Source organism: Siniperca chuatsi, linkage group LG12 (assembly GCF_020085105.1).
Source record: "Siniperca chuatsi isolate FFG_IHB_CAS linkage group LG12, ASM2008510v1, whole genome shotgun sequence".
Classification (NCBI taxonomy): Eukaryota; Metazoa; Chordata; class Actinopteri; order Centrarchiformes; family Sinipercidae; genus Siniperca; species Siniperca chuatsi.
This window is the reverse complement of record NC_058053.1, coordinates 9,907,203-9,932,592: the sequence shown is the minus strand read 5'-3', so window position 1 is coordinate 9,932,592 and position 25,390 is coordinate 9,907,203. Positions and strand designations below refer to the sequence as shown.

Genomic DNA, 25,390 nt, shown 5'->3' with positions numbered 1-25,390 from the left:
AAATGATCAATACATCTATCTTGTAGATTGATTGATTGATTGATTGATTGATTGATTGAAAGATGTAGTACCACTTTCGGCCACAGTGTGTCAAAGTGGCAGCAAAGCTCAGAGCCAGAGCCGACCCACGGTGACGTCAGCAGGATGTAAATACACTGCCTCGCGGCCTGATCGGTCTTTTTCCTCTCCTGTGCTGTTAGGGCGGCAAGCGTTCGCTCTGTCTCTGGAAGATTTAACACCGAAGCAGCAAAATGATCATCTACAGGTGCATCATCAGCAGTAAGTAACTCTGTTTTGTGTACTCTTTCATGTTCATTAGGCAGCGTTACAGTCGCGGCGGTTATTTTGGCGGCGTTATGTTATTAGAGAGAGTTGGCCGAGCTAGCTCGCTAACTCGTGTTATCATCGTCCGGAAGCTAGCGCTAGCCAGATGCTAACCGAAAACCGAGAGTTAGCCACCCTGTTGGCTAGCTGGTGAAGCTGAGGCCGGTTAGCTTTTAGCTTTGGCCGCGGTTCAACTATCGTTAAGTTGGCTAAAAGTGGAAAAGTGTGACTACCATGTACGTAATCATAACGGGAAGCTGTTAGCGGGGTGATATGATACGGCACGATGGTTTAGGATATAAATGTAATGTTAGTCATGATAATGTAACGTGGTGTACGTGGCCTTTTGGTATCATTTAGCTGCTAGCTGCAGTTATATTTATGGGGACATGTCTGACTAGCAGATTTTTCTAGAGCTAGCATTAGCATCGCTACTCGGGGATATGTGGTAACAGCGCGGCTTCTTCAATTTCCTTTTATTTAATCACTAAAATAAGTTCCAGATCAAGATGTTAACATTAATTAACTTCTACTGAGGAATCTAAGTTAAACTTGGTGCCCTGTGTACAACGTTATGTATCTTGTAGTTTATGTCGCAACAAGAGGGTAGCCCGGAGATTTGCTTTGTGTTAATTAAGTGTGGTAACAATGTTTCCTCCCGCAGATGATGAGATGTTCTCAGACGCCTTCAAAGTCAAAGTATCTGAGAGCGGGATCTTCTATGAAGTTGAAGGAAAGGTGAGTTAGTGATACACAGGTATATGGGCTCTGCGTATGTGTGGTCAGACTCCGGAGGGTTTTCTTTCCACATGGTTGGCCTAATGCAAGGCCACAATGAAAACGACATTTCACCAGTTCACCCTGTTCAACAATCTGTTGTCTCTCCAGTGAACCGTATATTAAAGCGTTTGTGAGCTAGTGTCATTGGGACACATCCAAAACGGCAAACAAGGCTAACACGATTCAACAAGTTAAAGCATACGTTTCCAGTTACTCGCCAGGAAGGCGTTGACTACAGCAAAGCTACCCATGAGGAAAACAAATTGCTTGATGATAATATAATTGCCCATTTTAAAGTAATGCGCACATTTTAGACAAACTTAGAAAAAATGTGTTTGGGTGGCAACAAATGCCACCAAATTGCTTTTAATGGAGCTAGACCTAAGTACATCTTCTTTTTTCTTTTTTTTAAGCATCCTGCCCTCTAGTCTCATGGGAAACAGCCCAGTATTCATGGGATAAGATCATAAGACCATTTTAGCTCTTTGTATTATCAGTCATCTTTCACACGTGCCCTTGAGAGACAAGAGTCCAGGGAAGGTGCTGCACCAAGCAGACTCGCGAGGGAGCATATTTTACACGTCAGACTTGTGCTGGGCCACTATTCGTTGTCCATCAAGTGAGATTCTGGTTTATATCTGTAAGTCATGTGATCAGTGCTCCTTTTGTGGCAGACTATGCCTGTAGCGACATGTATTGGTTTGTCTTTACGTGACATCCCTGCAGTCAGGTTGACGGGGTGGGTGTGTGTCCTATGCACACAACGGAGCGAATCATGATGGTGGAAGTTAACCACCCAAAGCCACAACCAGACTTCAATCACAAAAGTACGCTGTGAAGTTTAGAATATTATCACACATAAATGAAGAAGTTAGGATTACGGATGGGTTCTTGATCAAAATACCAGCCGTTTGCAAGGCTCTGGTGCTACCGCATCTCTTGTTAAACCTTTACAAGCAAAGAGCAATGCTGAATGAGGTGTTGTTGGCACGCTTCTCATTTTAACTGGCCCTGACCGTCTTTTTCATTTGTTGCAGATTATTTCATCAGTAACTTGATTAAAGACCAAAATGAAATCTGCAGAGTAAACAACCCTGTGACATCATATTTAGTTTTTCAGTACAAGTCCCCTTTTTTTTTTTTTTAAAAAAAAAAGGAAAAGAAACATCAGTTTGGTGACGATGGCAGGCTCCAAATGTTTATTCCAGTTTGGATTACAGATTTAATTTCAATGTTTGACATTAGTTTAACCACCGGCAAGTTTTTGCTTATTTTAACAGATGAAGTGAGGCTCATCCCCACATTGTTAAGCCAAAGGTGTAGCGAAGTGGCTACACAAACTAACAGCGTACAGCTACCTTCACCTGCCCACCAGCTGCCTTATCTGACCTGTTCTCACTGTGACCCACCATAAATGAATGTTCTCCCCCCCTCATGTGTGTCCCCTCTGCTCTCCTGCTTAATGTGTCTAGACCGTCACCAGGACAGAAGGGTTTGATGATTCTTTAATTTCTGCTAACGCCTCTGCCGAAGAAACAGCCGAGGGCACCGACTCGTCCTCCATCTCTGGCGTCGACATCATCCTCAACCACAAGCTGCAGGAGACGGGCTTCGACAAGAAGCAGTACATAACTTACATGAAAGAATACGTGAAGGCGTGAGTATCAGTGCTGAAGGTTCAGTGCACGAATAAAGAGGCTTTCAGATTTTGAATGAGGGCAGGATTTATCACATGACAATACTAAAGAATATCGCTCTGTTTGCATGTCCAGCATTAAGGCCAAGCTGCAAGAGACCAATCCAGAGAGAGTGGAAGGCTTCGTGGCTGACGTCGCACCAGAAGTTAAGAAGATCATGGGAAACCTCAAGAGCTACCAGGTAGTTTAACAGAGTGGAGTCACACACCGTATTTACAAAACATATTAAGGCTAAAAGTGGCTCCCAGTTAGCTGAAATTGCTACTACTACTTGATAAATATTTCAGTTCTTTGACACAGAGCGGTTCCTTGGCTGTCAACCAACATGGCGAAGCTCGTTCATGAAGCACAATGTCCGCCCCTTAACTTGGCAGAGTGTAGTTCAAGTTGCATTCAACAACTTTATGAAAAGTTTTTAAGATAATCTTTAAGAAACGTTTTTGTAGGACTCTTAGTGGTATGATGAGAAACGTGGTAATTATGGCCTCTGATGAACACAGCGCAAAACATAATTTAAAAAAAGCACACACAATTGTGTTAAGATGTTTTGCCCACTTACATATAGTGTCATCACGAACTGAGAGCTGTGTACAAACCCATATTGTAAACCAGCCAATGGCAGCCCTTGTCTAAACTGCACCCCATAGTTTATGGTCAGTTATCTTGAGACTACTAACTCCTTTAAAAACTTTGCTCGCACAAGTTTGGCTATTGTCTTCTGACATGCCGTCTTTGTCTCCTGCAGTTTTTCACAGGAGAGTCCATGAACCCAGAGGGCATGGTGGGACTGCTGGACTACCGTGAGGACGGCATCACACCATACATGCTTTTCTTCAAAGATGGTCTGCTGGTTGAGAAATGTGTAAGTACTCAACCAAGTCTCCAAAAAACACACAAGTGCTTCTGTGTAAAGAAAGCTTCGTTTTTTTTATTGTATAGTGATGTAGCTGTAGAAAAACCTACTTTGATGTCACAGTAGGAAAAGCACAGTTGCAACTTCCCTGCGTCTCATTGTCCCCCCGAAAATCAAGGGCCAAATCAAAACTGCTGGCAGGCTTCTCATTTTTTAGATTATCTAAGCAGTCTCATTTCTAGTTTAGACAACTCACAAAATAAATGAAAGCTGTTACCTAATAAACTTGAACTGCAAAATAGTGTGTGCGCTGTCAGCCAAAGAGTTAGAGAGAAAACCACACTGCTGTTTTTTTTTAAACGTTTTTTTTTTTACGGAGTGAGTCTCCCGGTCAATAAAAATCTAGTGTTGGCTGTGACTGTGCACTTTATAATCCAGCCCGATATGTTGTAGTTGGATAGCAGGCGGGTACTGATAAACAACTACCGCTAGCTAGCCAGTCAGTCTGTGTGATTTATAGTGTTGGCTAACGTTAGCTTAGCAGCAAAAGAGCAGACGGAGCATTAAAAAAAACGGTTTAGATGATATCTTCAGCTTTGTCAGAAGTAACTTAACCTGCAGTTTGTTATCAAAAGAAAGCTACACAGTAATCCCTCTAAACAATAATTCTATTTTTGAATGTAATGATTGGAACAATGAAAGTTACTTCAGTTGCGGCAGTAATGTAGCAATTATCACTAAATATAGCGCTATAGTAAATTGGTCTGTTTTTCTAGATACAGATGGATTATCAAGTTCTTTGAAGTGTCAGTGTCACACAAAGGGGTGTACTTGATCGCCCTATTCTTGATCCATACATAATCATTTTAAATTCTTCTTAATTGCTCACTTAACCAGAATTGGTTAATTTTGGAGTGCACAAGGAGGTGGAGTGCTCCTAATAGTGAAAGGACTCTTAGATAGTAGATGAAGTATATTAACGTGTATTCCTCTTTTTTGCAGTAACTACCTGGAACTACATCTGCTTTTCAATTGGCTGCTGCTTCCCAAATGGCCCCAAGAGCAGACTGAAGGAGCACTATTTTTTTGCATCATGCCTGAACAGAAACATTGTTCTACAATTTCTTACATAGTCACATTATGGCCCACAGCACCACTCCCAAGGCTGGGTGAATCAAACATGACTGGTCACTGAATACAGTTTTTTAACTTTTTTTCTTGTTGGCTTTTGCAGTGTTTGGTTGTTTTTTTTTTTTTTTTTATCCCAGGAATTGGCCCCATTTTTGTGATTTGAAAATAAAAAGCAGGACAGGGAGTGGAGCTCAGACTCTGACAGAAAGATGTTTTTTCTTGTCTGAATACTGTTTTAGCAATGATCTATACACCTCCTCAGACCTCAGTGTTTTATGGTTGCATTAAATAAGATTCCATCTACAATGAAGACTTCTGGTTTAATTTGAAAATAAAATCTAGTACCACCACTTGTACGTTTTGCTGTACGTTTGTTGGATGTTGAGGAAGCCTTTACTTTTGGGATTTTCTATGGCTACATTCAAACATGCAGCTTTTGGGTTCACTTTGAATTTGTGGAGTCAACTCAATTTGCTTTATTGGCATGAGTGACAATATTGCCAAAGCATCAAGTAATGATTAAAAGTAAAATTGTTGGTGGGTCAAATGATACCACAGATCCAGCAAGTGAAATTACTTGTATGTGTGGGAAACCAGCTTTCTTAAAAGGTGCGGTTGCAGATTTTTGTGAAAACTGAATCCTGCTCATTTGTAATCTTGACACGTTCCAGAGCCTTTGTCCTGAGTGACAATCAAGTGTTTGTTTTTTTTAAACACACATTTCTCTATATTGAAGTTTTTCAAAACTCTTACTGTAATTTCAGTATCTCAAGACAAAATGGCACCTCTTTATTACATGGATTGTGCTACCTTACAGCATGTTACAGAAAAGAATTATGTTGCTATATGCTTCATTTTCCTAAAGTAATTTAAGTAACGCAATCCAATCCTGTATAGAATAGCTACAGATACACAGCAGTTCTAGTCAACCCTGTCTTCTGCATTTGGCCGCCAGTTCTGATCCACTCTTGTCCTCTCTTGCCCCTTTTCCTCTCCTGTCTCTCAGGTATGATGATGTAGCAGATTGCGCAATGTTTTACAGTAATGTTAGAAATGTGCAAAATGAGTTTGTGTGGAAAACTACATGAAATCTGAAAGATGTGGACAATGAATGCAAAGTGATCCACAGTTGAATCCATATTAACTGCTGTTGTGCTGACTGTGAGTTTTCAGTGACCGCAGTATAGAGAAATGTGTGTAACCAACTGTCAAAACAAACAAAACTGGAACCCTGAGTCAGTGCAGGATCCTTTGATGGATAACAGTACAGTGACTGTATACTCCAAAGATGGAGAATTTTGTTGTTAAACAAGGAAACATGAAGTCAACCAATGGGGGAGATGAACTGGTCAGACCAACAACTAATCCAGTGTGGCTTGTGTATAAATGAACCAGTTTACACTCAATTCAGTTGTAACGACTGTACAATACCACAGTGACAACCAGATCCAGCTGGCTGTATGAGTGTAGCTCATGTATGTCAGATGTGACCTGATGCATCTACTAAACCCTTTCATTTAAGTTCATTGTAAAGGTTAAATCCTCTCACCCTAATCAGGTGTTCGCCCTTTGACAGCTGATGGAAAACACCCACTGATGCGAGGGGTTAGGGTGCGGTCAGACGCTCCGCATGCTTTAGATTTTAAAAACAGAGCAACATCCGGTTTCTGCTCTGTGTGATTTATTGTAAATAGTTTACTGTCCACAGTTGCTATAGTAACACTACTAGAAAGGCGAAATGAGTTTCCAGTGATTTTGCTCTTTAATCTTTGTTTCTCTGATTCATTGCTGCTGTTGAAATTCACATGCACAGGTCTTTATTTCTTGGAATACACAACAACGTGAGTGCTATCGTACAGAACATATTCATACTTGTCCTGTACTAGTTGAACAAACAAGCCCAAATAATCTTTTAGCTATCAACTACAGCTGCTGTTCCACCACTCTTACCATTGTGGTGTGTTTGCATGTTCTAGCTGATTAACCTGCAGATACGTTTCATTACTGCCATCCATTTATTTTAAGACTTCAGAATTAGTTTTTCCTACTTTTTTTTTTTATAGGCAGGAGAAGTTGGAAAAGCATTACCACAAAACTATAATGCAACTTATGACAAAAATAAACAGACATTATGTTTGCTGTGATGGATTTATTAAATCAGTGGACCCCAAACTGCGACGCACACATGACCGAAAGGACAAAATCTGGAGTGAAACTAACATTAACAAGTAACATTAATTACAGCAATGCATTGCAATAGCTGCTGGAACGGAGCCATCGTTATTGTTAATATTACAAGGAACAAAAGGAAAACTGGTGATGCTCATCAACAGAGAAGTAAAATCTAAAATATGAAGAAGGCCATCTTGCTCGAGTTCATCATCAGTGTAGCAGGATGGAAAGAAAAGTTTCACGTGTGATTATGTTAAAAAAAAAAAAAAACAGCTTAAAGGAAAATATCTGCTTTTGCATTCTACAAATCACTGACGGTCATATTTTAATTGTGTTTTTTCCACCTTCCACTTCCAGGCAGTTGCTGATTCTTCATTCCTCAACTTCCAAAAACTTCAAACTTGCTTGAAATCAATCACTGAACAATATGTCTGTTTATTTATGTTAAAGTGCAGTGCTAGCTAATGCATAGCACACTTTAAACTTAAATATTCTTAACTCAAAAACATTACCATCTTGCATATGTGATACAGTATTTCCTTTTTGACATCTATATTCAGGAAGTCACTGAAAAACCTTACGAATATTAACCAGCTGAGAGCTCAAGTTGTATGTCTATTCTTTCCCGTGTGATGAGATTAACATGGGTGAACAGGCTCGGAGGAACTCGCTGGAACTAGGCGGTCTGCATCTCCTCCTCTTCCTCAGCAGGCTGGTAGTGTCGGTACTCTGGCTTCAGCTCCCAGGTGCTTTTGTGAGCTCCCTTGCTGTTGTACGTCCCAATTTCCCTCATGATTTCTTTCAGGTAGGTCTGGAGAAACAGGCTGAAATTAACACATTGTGACAAACCACCTGTATCTGTCTTATTTGACATTTGGTTGTATTTAGACAGATGTGTTGCTGTCGAGCAACAAACAATTGTACCTGTGTAAAAAATAACAGGTAAAAAATTGTAATCTTCATCGAACTAAAAGTCCAGGGTCCTTGTTGTTTTACGGACTTCCCCACAGTCTCATGTGATGCTGTTCGCCACTCCAGTTCTCCTCTCAGGTACACCCTGTCTTTATGGTGTAGCAGAAGAAATCTCAATGGAGTAGTTTGATATTTTTGGTATATGCCAGGGTTGGGCAAGTGGGTCATAAATCGATTTGGCCAAAGTCAGTTTTTACTTGCCCCTCTACAAATTGTTTTATTTATTAGCGGTTATCAAATATAAACAAAAAGTGAACTGTCTTGTTTAATCTTTATAAATAAAGTAAATAAATCAGAACAAGGACACACTGTTTCATAGATGCAAAGCAACAAACATTCTTGCATATTGAAAATGGTGTGACACCCCCCCCCAACTCCTTGTGACTTGAAGACTCTGGCTAGATGTTGTGACCCCATCTGCTTTCTGAATGGAAGTATGAGACTGAATAAGATGCCTGGCCAATTTTATACTAACTGGTGGTTTCCCTGTGACCCTGACTGTACTCAAACACCCAGCTTTGCTTCTCATTTTAACCTGTTAGATCTTTCATTTCTGTAGTGACAGTACCGTTTAGTTTCACGAACAGGCATAAATCCAACACAAACTTAATTACTAATACTGAGCAGGAGCTGTGGAAGACCATTCAGTAGTGCTGTTTGTGAGAGACCATACTCTTCAACGACCACTGGGTGTCTCTGTTGAGCTTGTAAAGACCTGCCCACTGAACCTGATGAATAACAGTGATGTGTTTCAAGACTTTTCATAATGGGCATTTCGGTTACTTTAGTTCAGTTAATCTGAGTGTTAGCCAAGTGCTTTAGGAGAGAAATGATGGTGCGGAGTGTATTGCGGCGTTTGACTCCTACTCAGCCGATGGTTATGCAATCAGATGCAATCAGAGGGAGAGGAGGACCTCAAGGTCTCATCAGCACCTACACATTGCTGTTCTCGCCGAGCTGGAACGAATCCACTGCACTGTATCGATTCATCCCATGTTTGTGTGTGTGTGTGTGTGTGTGTATACATGTTGGCACAAATTTCAGCCACAAAAGATTGTGTGAACAGGCATGAACGTCATGCCGTGGGCGATTTGTTCAAATTTAACAAAGCAAGGTGGATAGTGGGCAGGTGTATTGTTTTTTTTTTGGTCTTTCCAGCGATATTGTTACGTGTGTGTGTGTGTGTTGCTCACCACAGGTTGTTTGGTGATGTCCACCAGGTCCTTAATGTTGTAATACTGGTGCTTCTCAAAGGCAGAGAAGAGCATGTCCAACACGACCTGTCGCTCAGCCCTCACCATCTTCCCGTCCGACTTCTTCTTCTTCTCATACTCTACCTTAGAATTATACTAAGTTTTACTACTACTGATATTAATAATAATGACACTTGTAATATTACTAATGTTAATCTGACCATTCGGGTTTGATTCTAATGTCACAATTTAATCAGAATCTATACAAGTGTGAAAAAATACACACATGTAAATACACAGTATATCTGTATCTAAATGTGAAGTTATGATCCCTCTGCTCATTTTTAATGTATTTAGTTCCTATTTATTTTTTTAAAGCTGCATGTTACATTCAAATTTAATAAACTTGTTTTTACCTGGTTAATGTATTTTCTTTTTTTCACTAATCGTACTTGTAGTTAATCGAGTGGACATTAAAGGGTCACTCCAGCAATTTAGTATTGCACTTTCATGAAGTTGGCTGACTTACAAAAGACAAATTAAAACAAGAAATGTCAAAATCAGAGCAGCAGAGGCTGACATATCCTGACTTTTAGTCTCAACTATAGGTCAAGCCCCCAAAACACTGGAGCCTGCACTTCCCATAATGCAACTCAACTGCGTCTTTGCCTGGTAAGTCTTTAAAAGTCCACGGCCACAGTTTGTAACACAAGCTTTCTGCTAAAAATGAGTAGTTTCTAAGCCCAAGCAGAGACGACCCTGAAGACATCACTATGACATCATCAGGGTAATTTCCTCAGCCTTTAGAGAGCTCCTCCAGAGCCACAAGAGACATTATTAGGGCTGCAACTGACGACTATTTCATTTTAATTTGTGTTACGATTATTTTTCTCGATTAATCGATTAATAATTTGGTCTGTAAAAAGAAAACACTGAATAATGTCCATCACAATTTCCCTTAACTAAAGATGATGTCATAAAATGTCTCGTTTTGTCCGAACAACAGTCCATCATAGATAATTAAGAAAAAAAAATTTCACATTTGACAGACTTGAAATTCTGGAATTTTCCATTTGGCAAGGGAAAAAATACATTTCAAAACTGTTAATTGAAAAAAAGTGGTGATCACATTTTATCAAAAAACACTGTATGGTGATAATTTACAGTTCCCCCAACTTTTACAAAGCTGATTCAGACTGTTGTTTGACACAATACACAGTTTGAGACCTATAGATACATTTTTATTAGCTCAATGTGCAGGTCAGCCCTGCAACCACCACCACTACCTCAGTGCAACAACTGGTTTCTACTTTAAAGCATTTTGTAACAATATCACTTTATCAAACTGGTCGTACCATGTTTTTAAATCAAACTGGTTACACACACAAACACACACATACAGCCTTGCAAGTATGAGTTCTCACATTGAAATCGTGGTTGGCTACAGGCTTGAAGACGGTAGTGATGGCTCTCTCCAGCTGCTGTGACAAACGCTGAGGCTTTGTGGACTCTTTAATCTGCAGCCTGACACACACACAGAGAGATAAAGTTCGCTTTGTGTTTTCTGTGATCTAACTTGATCTCCGCTGACAGATGTGCCTGTTGGCACGGAGGCAACTGTCAGCACCTTGAGGTTCAACTAACCAAATAAGTAATGGCAGCTGCTCTGTAAGATATTCTGCTTTATATTTATTTATTTTTGACTTTCATTCATCTTGACTCGGGCGCTCACTGAAACTCATGCAGCTGCCTGATGTCCTGCCATAATCACATGATATATTCATAAGGATATTAACCATAAACAGTTATGCTAATGAAGCAATTAGTGAAGCTTGCTGATGCATTAGAAACTATTTATATCTCATTTCTTTGTAGATGACTCACATTTCATCCACCATATGTTACCCACAAAATCAAAACTGACTGCATCGCAAATGAATACAATATATTAATATAATATATATGACAATCAATGAAGAACATATAACTCTTTCTAAATAACAAATGTGATTTGACTATGTCTTAAAGCGGCATTCAGATCAATCTTTAATATGGCAAAGTACTACATATGATCACTTTATCTACAGTAGGAACCTGTAGTAAAGTTTCTACCAAAACTGTTCTTGAATTGTGTCCACACACAGACACACACACACACACAGACACACACACACACACGCCGCTATGACAACATAATGTCCTGCATATCCTGTAGCCTGCCATGATGGAGGGACATTTGTCAGCTGCCATCCAAATAGGAGATTACAAAACTGGAGTGAAGAGTGAAGACTTTCCTTGTCAAGTCAGAAATGAAACACAATTGGACAAATCTAAGTTCAGTATGTACTCTAGAGTACATCACAGTACCATCCTGTAACATCCAAGGAGGATCCCAACCCGATGATCAGCGTAGAAATCTTAAAAAGTCGTTTATGAGGCCCAGGAGGGAACACTTTTTTGCTCGTCAGTCAAAGTGCTTTCCTGTAATGTGTCTTACTGATTTGTTGGCTGACACAGAAACGGTCTCACACACTAAAGCAAACTGTGTTGTGTGTTTGCCTTGGGTTGTATTGTAGCAGTGCATCTGCCACAGTGATGTGGTTGCTATAGCAATACCGTCCATTAACTAGCTGGAATAACGGATTCCAATGAAGAGGAGACAGAAACCATTTAAAAAGGCAGAGTGGACTCGAGTATTTAGTGTACACAAATGAACAGTTGCAACGATGCCCCTGTCAACACCTCGCAGCTTCTCTGCTCCTGTTGGAATTAATTCACAACACTTGCTGCCCTGACTCTTTTATGCAGGTGTGTGTTTACTATTCTACAAATTGTAAGAATAATTCATCAATAGTCAGTCTGATCCTTTACTGTAATGGAAATGCAATGAAAATATATTCTTAAATATTACACACTGCATTTCATTGAGTTTTTCAAACTGCAGCTTTTTTTTGCACAAATATGTTGTTGTCTGCTGCCAGGAATATCTCTAATAAGTTTGAGTGTTGGTATTTTTGTTTTAAACATCCATTCGCTGTATGTCAATGTATTTTTTCCTACATATATCCCATTATTCGAACCCAATGGAACCAGAGGGCACATTGCATTTAAATTAACCTTATTTGATTTTGACGTAATTCAGTCTCGCCAAACTGCAGCATTTCTGAGCTGAACATTTTCAAAGTTCACTCACTTCTTCAGCTTCATGTAGTTGTCATTGACGACCGGTCTGCATTCAGCTCTGTGCACCACCATCCCCTCCAGACTGATTTCTCCTACAACAAAGACAGTGACTCAGCTGCTCAATCATGATTCAGACACATGCACACAGACACACTGATTTTGTTGAAAAAGAAAGGAAAACTCTTTAATGTTTAGTGAAACTTCTTTAAATAACTTAAATATACTTTTTCCATTTTTCAAAACACCCCATAAAAACAGAGAAAATACATTCAACCGATAGGGCATGATTTATGGCATTTTTCTATAGACTTTTCTATAATACAGAAGTGCTTGAAATAAATATGCATACTTCACATCAGCCATAGTCCATCATTCAATTAAACACAGTGGACATACCTTTAAATTATCAATGCATGCATATTTTTAAACCTCACACGATTCTGCAGTCATACAACCATCTTAAATTGTGCGCTAATGAGAGCGCTCGCAAGTCGTAAACATGAGAATCTGTCCAGTGTCTAACATCCATCCAGTATGACAAGACCATGAATATGACATGAGAAAGTCACACACATGTTCACATAAGTTCACTGGATGCTCAGTTAGCGATGGAGGAGACCAAGAACCCAGCGCTCACTCTAACAGAGCCCGGCAGACATGGGACAAAGTGCCAAGAGTATAGTCCTCTCTGCAGCACTTCATGGCCGTTCACCAAAACTGTCATGAAGGGCGACTGGGGACGAACCAAAGTGTCACTCCTATGACACACTCATAGCAGTGGAGGCTCTCCGTACTAAGAGGGTATAAATGAGCAGGTGAACTGGGGGATTGTGCTCTTGCCACTTGCTTCACAGTGAGTTAACATACACACCAACAGCCACCCTGCTCTTCCAGGTGTTGTATCATATTGTGCACCGTTTCTGAGCAAACAACCTCCAGAGCTGAAACAATTAGTCGATCAGTTGTTTAGCTGAACGATTATTTGGGACATTTATTAAGCACAAATGCCGAACAATTTCTGGTTCCAGCTTCTCAAACCAGAAAGTTTCTCTGTTTTATGTCATTATAAACTAATTATATCTTTGGGTTTTGGAAAACAAACAATGTGAAGACGTCACTTTGGACCTTGGGAACTTGGGATGGGCAATTTGCACTATTTTAAGACATTTTATTCACCAAATTATCCCAAATACATTGTGTTCTTAGCATCCATTGCATTGCTAGTTTATCAGGTCCACCCAGCTAAATATAGTACAATACAGCAGTCTTGCAATAACTTCTACATCTATGAATCTTATCATAGTTAGTTTTTGTTGAGAAGAGATAAATATTAAAAACATGTTTTTGTATCATATTATGCAATACAGTTTAACAGCACCACAATCAACACCTCTGACACAGACAACACAGTCTAACACAATAGCAATTGTTATTATGTCTGACACAATAGCAAGGATGTACTTCAAATACATGTGATGATTTCAGGCAACCCTAACATTTGCACTCAGTTTAGTCTCAGGTAGTTTAGTTTCATGAGTTAACACCTGTGCATATTCATAAGGGTTTTAAAGTCCACTTCCTCCACTCACTAACTGGTTTGGGATAGTCTTAAATATGGCAAACCTGGACAAAAGCCACATGACATCGGATTTGACCTTTCATCAATACAACGGCACAAATCACTCAGTCATTACAACGCTGGAAAAGCTTTATGAAAAGTCTCTGAACGCCTTCGAGCAGCCAAAGCCTGAACCTGAGCTGAACCCAACTAACAATTTGTGTTCAGACGTTAAGACTGCAATTTACCAGCGCTTCACCATCCAATCTGACACAGCAGGAGAGGAAAATTGCCCAAATCCAGGTGTGCACAGCTGGCAGAAGTAGCCTCAAAATACTTGTAGCTGTAATTGCTGTGGTGCTTCTACAAAGAGCTGAATAAAGTGACTGGACATGTACCACATGTCATCCAGTTGTTTTCTATTTTAACAAATGTGCAAAAATGTATAATTAGGTATTAGATTGATAAAATGCAACAAACTATTATGGTCTAGTCAGCAGTGCTGGAGAGTAACCAAGTACTCAAGAACTGTACTTAAGTATTTCCATTTCATGCTACTTTATACTTCTACTCCACTACATTTCAGAGGGAAATATTGTACTTTTTACTCCACTACATTTATTTGCCAGATATTGTTACTAGTTACTTTTCAGATTAAGATTTTACTCGAAAAAATACTTGACAAATATAATATATATTATAAAATACAACAGAGATAGATTAAACCAGAGGTCCTGAACCATTTTGACTTATGACCAAAAAGACAAAAAAGCAATGTCTGGTTGGGGCTCCTTGTCACAGATGTCTGTCAGTTGTTAGCAGTTCTACCAAAGAGACATTTGTCCTCTAAACTTCTCACATGGTTTTAATTTTAATAACTATTCGAAAGAGGTCAAATTATCCAATGTTTCACAAGAAAGCAAAGATTTAAAGTCTACAAGTCCAGTACAGAAGAGTAGCAGGACTTTGGAGGGGCCCGACCCTTACGTTGAGAACCACTGGACAAACTAGCTACTCGACCAGCTACAACAGTAAAATGCTACTTACACGTTGATGCATCAGCATTAACAATGTATAATAATATCAGTCATTTCTGCAGAATTAGTATTTTAATACTGATACTTTAAGTACGTTTAGCTGATAATACTTCTGTACCTTTACTTAAGCAGGATTTAAAATGCAGGAGTATTTTTATACTGTGGTATTGGTCTTTTTACTTAAGGCTCTAAATACTTCTTCCACCACTGCCAGTCAGCCATCAATAAGCCATTCACAACTCTGCCTCTCCTCTCAATGTGACGTTTTCAGCTATTTCTGATTCACCTTGAATATGGTCTTCGCATTTCTTGCATTTATTTTTCAAGCTGTTCTTTCATACGGTGCTCTAGTTAATTATTTAACCTTTTTCCTAAATCTTCTGCTCCTCTCCAATCAGTATTGGGAGCCGCGTTCATGGTTTACTTTTTTTTTTTCCTTTGCAATTTTTGAATCGACTGTCCAGGAAATGGTGGAGTCCAGTTGGTGAGCGTTGGCGTTATATTGGCAGCGGCTCGGTCTATTGTGCATTGTTGTACGATTTGGCATCGACAAAACCAGCAGAGAGAGAGACACTCAAAGGGCAAACAGAGAGAGGAAGTCTAAAGGGAGCTGTAGGGGTCAACAAACAGGTGGCGAGGCATTGATAATGAACAGATTGACAGGTCCCGATGACCTGTGGAGGAGGCAGAGAGTCTGTCAAACTTATTTTAACATTCTCTTACAATTTCCATGAACAGTTAAGGATCCTCAGATGTGAAATCCTGTAAAATAAGAGTTGGTAAATCCTCCAGGGATACGTGCCAATTCCCTCCGTTGTCCTCACACTTCCCTCACTAACGTCTTTTCCTTTTTGTCTTAAGTCTCTCCCACCCAAAACGTGGGGGAGAAATGCAAAGACAAAATGCGAGGAAAAGACGTCTCACCCTCTCATCGTCATCTGAAGCAACGTCAGTTTGTGATGATGCCAACACCGCAGGATCACCTAACAGTCGGCTTCAACTGCTCTGTGGTGTCTTTTGTTTCCACAGATAATGTGATGTACTGTCCAGATAATAACAAGGTAATAACAAGGGGTGCATATTACCACTGCTGTTCTTGTTTTATTGATGTCCTCCTACATGACGAACCACGTTTGTCAAACCACAATTAAATTTAAGGGTACTTCACTGCTCAGACACTGGGCTTACAAGAGCCATTTCTATTGGCAGCAAAGCATATTTCTATTTGTTAATTATTTATGCCATCATTTATTGAAGCTGTCCTTGTCACTATTTAATGATTTATGATTGGAATGCCAGAAATGTGGAGAAATAATTTAGTGGTTATGTTATGTTTGATAAGAAAACAGCAATTATTAATTTATATATATATATATAAATGACATCGATAGATAATTAAAAGTGTTTAATGTATTTTTTGGTTCTTTTGTTAATCAGGTCTGCAGTTAACATTTAGGTATACCCACAAAGACACATAAGGCACATAAGAAAACAAAATGTAGAAGTTGGGAATACTAAAACAGATGGTTTTGTTCTTTGTCAGTCCATGCTGGTATGAAACTGCAGTATTGTGGTGATGTGATTTCACAGCAGTCCAAATCAACTGCGGCATCCAATCACTAACAGGTTTCAAGTAAAGATGTGTGATGACCTCTGCGCAGGATGCTGCTATATTGTCTCGCTCAAGCCTCCTCTGGGAAGACTCCTTGCTCCTCTTAGCAGAATTAGGAGCACTGGAATGTCCTTAATAATGTCAGATCTGATCGATTACTAGATCAAAAGAGGATCGAGGCGCAGGGAACAATGAAATAAGGGAAATGGTGTATGTATGTATATATGTATTGTGTAGCACACCTTCTTTGTTCAGATTGGGTGCTAATGTTTCCAAAGTGCCTCACGAACTTGCTGAGTGTGTTAAATACATTTTTGGGAAACCCAACTAGACCCAACTATGTATGTTTGGCCGGTTCTTTGTGTATTTTGGTTGATTGTTTTGGTATAACTATGATGCAATTTTGTGTCTTTGAACGTTAAATTTTTTATTGTGTTATGAATTATGTGAATTATTAAAGCACTGCCTAACTTCTGGTGAGATGTTACTGTTTCATTTATCACAGAATATTGGTGAAAAGTTTTTGTTTTAAGTGGCTACTTGACTCATGGTGCTAGTTAGTAAACCTGAGTCATCTTTCACAAAGGAAATTTACAGCAGCATTAGGCTCAATCTGTCCTGGTAAAAACATCTTGTGTAAAAATGGTGTGCTGCACTGACCCGTCTCCCAACGTAAAGGATAAGGCTGAGCTTATTCTATGTTTTTCTTATTGTCAACAAATAAAGACCAAAACCTACGATGTCTCTCAATACCTTTCAACTTCCCAACTCTCACTGTGGAACTTCCTTCCCAAGACTTCAATCTGTAAAAACAGATCACAAATATATAGTTGAATTTTTTTTAAAGACTCAGTAATTTGCTAAAACAGCTGGCCACTGTAGTTTTTAAGATAACATTTCTGAAACAGAAGTAAATAATGCCTCTGCTGAGGACTATTTTCAACTGCGGATTAACACACATTTGGAGCGCTAATGAGTATTTACAGAGCACGGTGTATGTGGTATTGACACAAAAACAACTGATGTGCCCATGTTGATAATAATAGTAATAAAGGAACATATCAGCCAGTGCAACAGTGTGGCTCATTTATGTGTTTTTAATGGAGCTCTATGGCGGAATAAAATATACAGAAATATACAAAAAATAGGTCTTGATGTATTCAGTCATACCACAGCTGAACAAATGCAGGTGCCACTGCCACAGTCACCATAGTAACCATCACATGCCACCTGATATTACGTGTCATGCAAGAGTCTGTCTTTAATCTTGAGGCAACAAACGCTTTGCAGTACGTGTCACAGATCTCACTAATGTTCATCTTTGCCTTTTCCACAAATGGATGCAATTATGTGCAATTATTGGCTGGTGAGTGCCAGAGCGCTTGCCAGAAATATGTCTAAAAACACACCCACACACAAGAAACATGTGTGCACACATGCACAGGACTACTGACACACACCAACATCCCTGTTGCACAGTAGTCACAGTCAAACACCTTGTTTGATTTCACGAAGGCCATAAAGAAATGAGGACTGGTTCCCTCCTGCCACTCACGTCTTCCTGTTTCCTCTCTCCAGGATTCAGAGGGACACTGAACGAAGGAGAAAAATGCCTTTGTAAACATGGAAAGACACACATACTTTAGATAGAGAGGCTTCTGTGTGTGGGAGGAATACTTGAGATGAATAGTAAACTCCTGCACGTCAGCTTCACTATAAAACTCTTAAGTGCTGGATCAGTGTTTTGGTCCACACCTTCGGCAGACACTCAGTATCCTAATTCTCCTACGCACCTGTTATTCAGAAATGCATAAAGACTTTATTACTATCTATCTGATGAAGAAAACCTGAGGCTGAGATTTACACAACACAAAAATCACAACTGTTCGATGCGGCCACATGGTGGATTTCCATTCTGTCGGGCAGCTGCTCCTGCTGTCATTTCTAAATATCTATGAGATACCACAGACACATTGGGCCTCATGCAAAACCACTTGGAGGAACAGATTCATTCCTGAGTAGCACGTACAAGTGACTTAAGAGAATTTGTCACATTCACCAATTTTCTTTTATCTAGAAATATTTCTTAGGTACGAACTAAATTTACGAGTAGTCCAGACATGTCGTACGAGCCATGTAGAGACTCCACCTCCAGCGTGAAAGCACTTGTCTGACTTAAAGGAATAGTTCAACACTATGGGAAAAGCAAGAGTTGAGAAGATTGATACCACTGTCATGTCTGTCCTTTAAATATGAAGCTACAGCAAGGAGACTGTTAGCTTAGCTTAGCACAAAGACTGGAAACAGTACCACTGCGTGATCAGAGCTCTTAGTAATGTCTCTGTATTGAGTGCATACTACATGTGCACTCATGTGTTTGTATGTTTGAGTGCATGTTGTAACACTGCAATAAACATGGGGTAACAGCCTGGCTCTGTCAAAATGTAACAAAATCTGCCTACCAGCACCTCTAAAGCTAGCTAATTAACACTTTATATCTCATTTGTTTAATCTGTACAAAAACAGAAGTGCAAAAACAATAAATTGTGGTTATCCTGGCTGGGCACAGAACCTTCCTGGTGTCCTGTTGTCACTGTGAGGTTGCAGACTTTCTTCAACAATGCAAATAAGCATTTTCCCAAAATGGCTAACTAGTGTTGTATGCATCATGGCTTTCTAATTTACTGAGAGGTTGGACAACTTCTTTTTAGATTTGATTGACATGGGTAGTTTGGCATGATAGCTTCCATGACAGTTTATTCTGTATTTATTAGAAAAATTCTGACACTAACGGCTGCCTCAGGGTCCAAATGCAGGTCCCTGTCCAGGGTGATATCCTCTGTTTACACCCGGCAACGTAACATCACCTCTAATGATGTTATACCACCTGTAATGAGGTAATACCATCAGAAAGAGAAGAGAAAGGGATTACCAGGTCTTTATTCCTGTCATGGTACAGCTCTGTGATGACACACCGTTGACAGCTGCTTCTCATTGTTTCAGGTCCTAGTTTAATTTTTTGTGTAAAAGTGGACATTTTGACCTGATGGTGTTGAGCGGCAGCTGCTAGCTGCTGTTTGGATGTATGTGGTTTGATTTCCTTTACATGTGAACAAAACAGTGGCACTGAGATAACAGCCTATATGCACTTCACTCTTGGGTTTTTCTATAAATCACTCTTCTCCCACATTGTTTAGTCACACACACACATCCTTGTACTTCTATCTTTGTGAGGACTGTCATTGACATAATGCATTCCCTAGCCCCTTACCCTAACCATCACAACCAAATGCCTAACCCTAACCATAACCTAATTCTAACCTAACCCTTAAAACCAAGTTTTAACTTTCAAACAGCCCATTGAAGTTGTGAGGACCGGACCAAAATGTCCTCACTTTCCAAAAATGTCCTCACTGTGTAGGTAAAAAACGTGTTTCAGTCCTCACTATGTAGCAAGTACAAGTACACGCACACACACACACACACACTTGCTCTCTGCCTGCCAATCATGTCATACTCTAAATTACAGAGGTCTGAATTTAACACAAATAATGTCAAAACAACAGCAAGCCCGTGCAGACACATACTAATATCTACTCAATCTAGATTCTACTGAGTGATGATCCACAATAAGAATAAGGCTGACAACTGTTTCTGCACTAAATCATGTCTTAAATGTGACACAGGGCCTGTTACTGTCTGTCCTGTCTGCATCTCTGCCACTGTGAGTGGATCTACAAGAAAGTTCAGGGGGTCACCAAAAACATAAGGATTCAACCAAAGGGCACCATAAGACATGAGGTGTTGGGTGGACCTATCCATCAACTCATGTCATCATGACTGGGCACTGTAGCTAAAAGGGCAAATATACTGTAAGTTGCAAATAAATAAATCAAACTTCAGGCATCCTCACTTCAGAGTTTATGTCACAGCTCCATTGTGGTTCAGATATAAGTGGTTCAGAAGCTGAGTGTCTTCAAGCAGTCTGGTTTTCAGCAGCCACATTTTGTGTTGTTGTTTTTTTCTGTTTCAATAATGGGTTCACTAAATTTAAGACGCTTTGTTTCCAGTGTTGTTTAGTTATTTTGCAGCATGAGTTACAGTTTGCCATATTAATACAGTGTGGACTAAAGAATAATATACAGGATAAGACTAGAGAATTTAATCAAAAAAGTGGTAATACCATCTTGACCCTGATTTAAAAATAATAATAATAATGAAAGCAGTACAATAAAAGGGAAATTAGGAAAACATAAATAAACAGGTAGAAAACATAAATAAACAGGTAAGATCTGCAACTGTATTTAAGACACTTAAAAAGCATTACACATTTAGCTAATTCTTTAAGAGCAGAGAAGTGAAAAATGGCAGAGTGAAGATGATAAGAGGAAGAGAGAGACAGATGCGAGGGTGAGGAGGTCACTTGTCCACCCCCTCGTGCTCATCTCTTGCTCTCCATCTGCTCCGAGGCCTTTTCCTCAAGGCTCTGACCTTCCTAATGTTAAAACACAACAAACAGCTCGCCGCCCACCAGGCCACCATCCACCATCACTGTCTCTGGATAAACTATCCCGCCTCATCTATGTTTCACCATATAACAATCACAGCGAGCCTACATATACTAGAGTTAGAGCAATAAATACAAATGTGTTTGTCAAAGACCATCAGCATACAACATGGACGCTCCTCTTCAGTACTGTAAAACCACTGCAGCCTAACAGTTCTTCCTTTTTTCCTTTTCAAGGTTTAGCCTTAAGCTCTATTCAGCGTCTACCAATCTGATCCATTGCATAAGCTACTCTTGTTACTGTGCCTCAGGCTATTCATGTTGCCCGGCTCTCTGCTCTGAGATCATCCTCCAATAAGACTTTTTGGGATGATTTCATTGCTTCTCTAAAACACCACCATCTTGCCTCTGATCTTGACTCAGATCTGACTGTAGCCTGGTGGCCTCCTGGTTATAATGCCAATTGTGATTTTTTAGGTTTGGGGTGGTTTTAGTTTTCAGGAATAGTTTGTAAATACTTTAGAAAGACATGGGGCAAGGTGTATAAAAGATGCATATGCACAAAAAACATGCATACGTCATTTCCCACGTGTAAACAGGTTTTTATTTTTAAAAAAAATTGTGCAGCGAGAATGTACGCACGTACAAACATGGTTTTCAAGAGTCAGGCGCCGGTGATTTGACGAAGTGGAGGTGGAAAAATAAGGAGCGACAGTTATGAGACAGGAGTGGAGAGTAACAATACGTCTTTTGAATAAACTGTGCAAACACTTTATCCCACTAGTGACCGAGCTAACAACGAGCTTGCTAATGGTCAGTTTCAAACACATTAGCTTGGAGAGCTTTATTCACCCTCTTGAATGAAATGGTGTAAAATGGTGAAAAAAATGCCAGGGGGGTGTTAACAGAACAGTAGAGAGAAAATGGAGAGAATCGCCAGGAGATATTGTGACTGACTAATGCTAGTCCAGCCGGCTAGTGAGTTAGCAGCTAGCTCGCCAGCTAACTCACTTTTGTTTTGTTAAATCATACCTGGGCAAAATCACAATGACAAACACAGAATGAATATGTCCTTAAAATATTTTTGGCTGCTAGCTTAAAAGCCATCACACGGAAATGGCTGCAGGCAACCCCTCCAACAAAGGACGACTGGACTGCACTTAATAATAAAATAAATAAATAAAATAAATAAATAAAATAAAATTGACCTTTATCTTAAGACTATGATATGAACAATATGTAAAATACTGGAAAAATAGACATGAACAATAAACATGTGCTAGTATGATGTAACCCATTACATACTTCACTGAAAAGACACAAGTATTGTGTTGCTCATGTCAGCCAACTCATTTCACTTCAAAATATCAACAAAAATATAGTTGCAAAGACGCATTTAGAACTTGATACCACAACTTGGTTTCTATTTATTTACACTGGAGGCATCATTTTATTTAGTGTTTATGATTTTGTCATATTATCCTTGATTGTGAAGCCCTTCTGAAGTCTGTTTCAATGTGAGCAAATCAAACTGCATCACCATTCTGATATCACTGCCGGTGATGGTTTACAAGTTCATGTGATAAATTAATGATACAGGTGCTATAAAAAGCATAATGGTCATGCATAACGACAGCTGCTCTGGCCTTGTTGGAGAACCTTGCCAATGCAACACAATCAGTGAAAGTGCGATAATTCTCTGCTGTTCTTTTAGTTGACAGGTCTAAAGACTGGTGCAGCAGACCGAAGTATTCTGCACCAGTTTTTCTACATCCATCTGTGATTAACTGTGACAGTGGAAATCAGGCTTGTGTCTGTGCATCCAGTTTGATAATTATTGAAATTCATAAAACAGAAATGTACGTATGCACGGCTTTAGAAATCTGATTAAAAGAGATGATATGCATTTTTCTGTCTTTGTGCATACACAGAGTTTTAGTCATAAATTTACAGAGTTTTATGTATCTGTCCCCTGGACGTTAGCATTACTTGGTCCTAATATGTCAGTCTCTCCAGAAATGTGGGATCTAGCAATCAAATTTCATGCATGCGACTGCCATTTACTCTATCAGAGTATAAAATGCAACATATAGACTAGCTTTACTCGTTCACCTTTATACACACACACACACACACACACACACAGTAGTGACGAAGCCTTGTCTATACATGATGACAACAAGGAAGCAACAGGAGAGGGGGGGTAAAGTCACTGATTGGATCTCCAAATATAATTTTCCATTAGAGCTCATCTCTACCAAGCCCAGAGGCTGCTTCATTAAGGAAATTTAATGATTCCATTCATTAACTTTGAAGTGATTTTCCGATGTCTGTAAATGTATTCAGCCCACTCGTTTTGATTTTAACATGAACTAGCACCATCCATATGCAACAAGTGGGCTTCAAAGTGCTACTAACACAGAGAAAACTGGTGGACAATTAAATTACTAGTCGACTGGACTGCTGTAGGTCTATTTATCACCCTTACGAACTCATTTGCTGTTTGCAAGTTTTTCTAAATGGTGCTTCATGGGTTTTAAAAAGGAAAACAGGGAATATCTTAATATTACATTGCAATTTTTTAAAAATGGTTTCATGTTTGATGTGGCTGAACTACTACTCAGTATGTTACATAATATTTATAACAGAGCCCCAGAGTAACTCAAGGACCACCTTCGTACCTTTGAAGTGTAATCTTATTGTTATACTTTTCTATAATTAATTTTTTTTATGTTGGACTTTATTGATGATGATATAGGTAGTTATTGTGTTGGTAGTATGATGTCACCTGGACTCAGCCACCTTTGCTATCTACAAATCAAGGACCACAATGAAAATCTACAGCTAAGTTAGCAGCTCTCTTTGCCTCTTTGATTTTTCTATGTGCTTTTGTTTCAGTTTTGTTTATACTTTATTACTGTTCAAGTTGTTTTGTATCCTATATGACTGTAGATCACTAAATATTTCACCACTGTATGCAAAGTGCTTTATAAGTTTTGTATTGAATCTCCTGACTACTCATATTTCAAGATTAATATTAAAATTCAACATTTTAAAAAGTCCATTATGCAGACCATGTGACATTAATGCGCCACTGAAACCCAGGGCGATATGTCTGATTATTCAAAAATATAATGCTGATATCTGATCAGTTTGATCTATCAGATTAACTTTACCCCCAGCACACACGCAGACAGTAGACAGTAGATAGACTTCCATAATAAATAGAGATAGAAGCAAGAGATTGACAGCTCTGAGCTCATACAAGACCCTATTTTAAGTGGTTGCCATGTCAGCTTCACAGCAGTCAGTGACTCCATGTTACACCACAAGCTCTTGCAGCAGCTCTATGAATAATTCACCACCTTTAAGAGAGGAGAGTTCTTGCTAGCAGCATTTTGGGAAATTTAATTCAAACGTCTGATGCTGTCAGTTTGATAAAGATACAACAGCTGTGACAAACAGATTCTCACTGACTTTAAAGATAACGATCGTCCTCGATGAGCCAGTTATAATGCACATGAGGCAGAAAGCAGGTCAAACCTCCCACAATCCTCTCTGCTGCATCTTGGCCTCGTTCGCAATTCCAATTGAGTGTTGTTGATGATGATACCACTAATCACTTATGATTAGAAAATCACAGCGTAGACAGAGAGAGCTGATACTCTGGGATCTTCTCCCAGATGAACACACACACACACGCACACACACAGAAAGAAAAGCAGCTTTTCAGTAACCCACATCAATTAATGTTGCAGTCACTGTGTCTGAATCGAGTGTTGAACTTAAAATGAATCTTCAATAATTTCCTATGCAATGCACTTCCATTTACAGCACTAGCTCTGAGTTGTAACTGGTTGATAACCTGTTGCACAAATGTAACACACCTGTTGCTCCCTGTTTCTTTTAAGGAGAATAAGCAGTCTACAAAGTGTCTTCACTTTATTCTTATTTAGTTTGTTGGGGAAAAGAGCTGGGATGATTTCCATGATTGTGTTATCTCAAATAAAATTTTGAATATGCTTTTCATATGTTTTAGAGACAAGCATACATATATGTACATTTAGGGATCTGGGTAAAATGATGGACTTAAATGAAAGATAAAAGTAAAAATCCTTCACTTTTCCTCCTACTCGCAAACTTAGCTACCGAGCAAATTTCTTTTGACTTAAAAATGCTAATTTATGAGTGCTAATGTGGCCTGTTAAGTTGATTAAGAGCAGTCTATTGTCGTTGGGTGCAATACGGAAACAAAGAGCATCTTCTGAGATGTGTTTTGAAATGACTGTACATTACCTCATTGATCGTGATAAATGATACGCTATATAATTCAGAAAAGGGTAGCTTTAGCTTACTGTAACATTTACAGCT

The 25,390-nt window shown here is 39.3% G+C and overlaps 2 protein-coding genes across 2 annotated transcripts in view; one reads left to right on the top strand and one right to left on the bottom strand.

The window, feature by feature from the left end:
- Nucleotides 1-122: 122 nt before the first annotated feature.
- tpt1 (tumor protein, translationally-controlled 1) lies at nt 123-5,135 on the top strand. The gene is made up of 6 exons (XM_044216593.1): nt 123-279; nt 989-1,062; nt 2,577-2,761; nt 2,877-2,982; nt 3,547-3,663; nt 4,657-5,135. Exons 1-6 carry the CDS (start codon nt 252-254, stop codon nt 4,657-4,659), a joined length of 513 nt encoding a protein of 170 aa, XP_044072528.1. The 5' UTR covers nt 123-251; the 3' UTR covers nt 4,660-5,135.
- Nucleotides 5,041-25,390, bottom strand: part of LOC122885477 (general transcription factor IIF subunit 2-like) — a 45,000-nt gene continuing 24,650 nt past the window's right edge. The window contains exons 5-8 of the mRNA XM_044216592.1: nt 12,316-12,397; nt 10,547-10,646; nt 9,123-9,266; nt 5,041-7,768 (exon numbers count right to left, since the gene is read on the bottom strand). Of these exons, the coding sequence (XP_044072527.1) occupies nt 7,634-7,768; nt 9,123-9,266; nt 10,547-10,646; nt 12,316-12,397 (461 nt within the window). The 3' untranslated portion in view covers nt 5,041-7,633. The remainder of the gene's footprint in view (nt 7,769-9,122; nt 9,267-10,546; nt 10,647-12,315; nt 12,398-25,390) is intronic.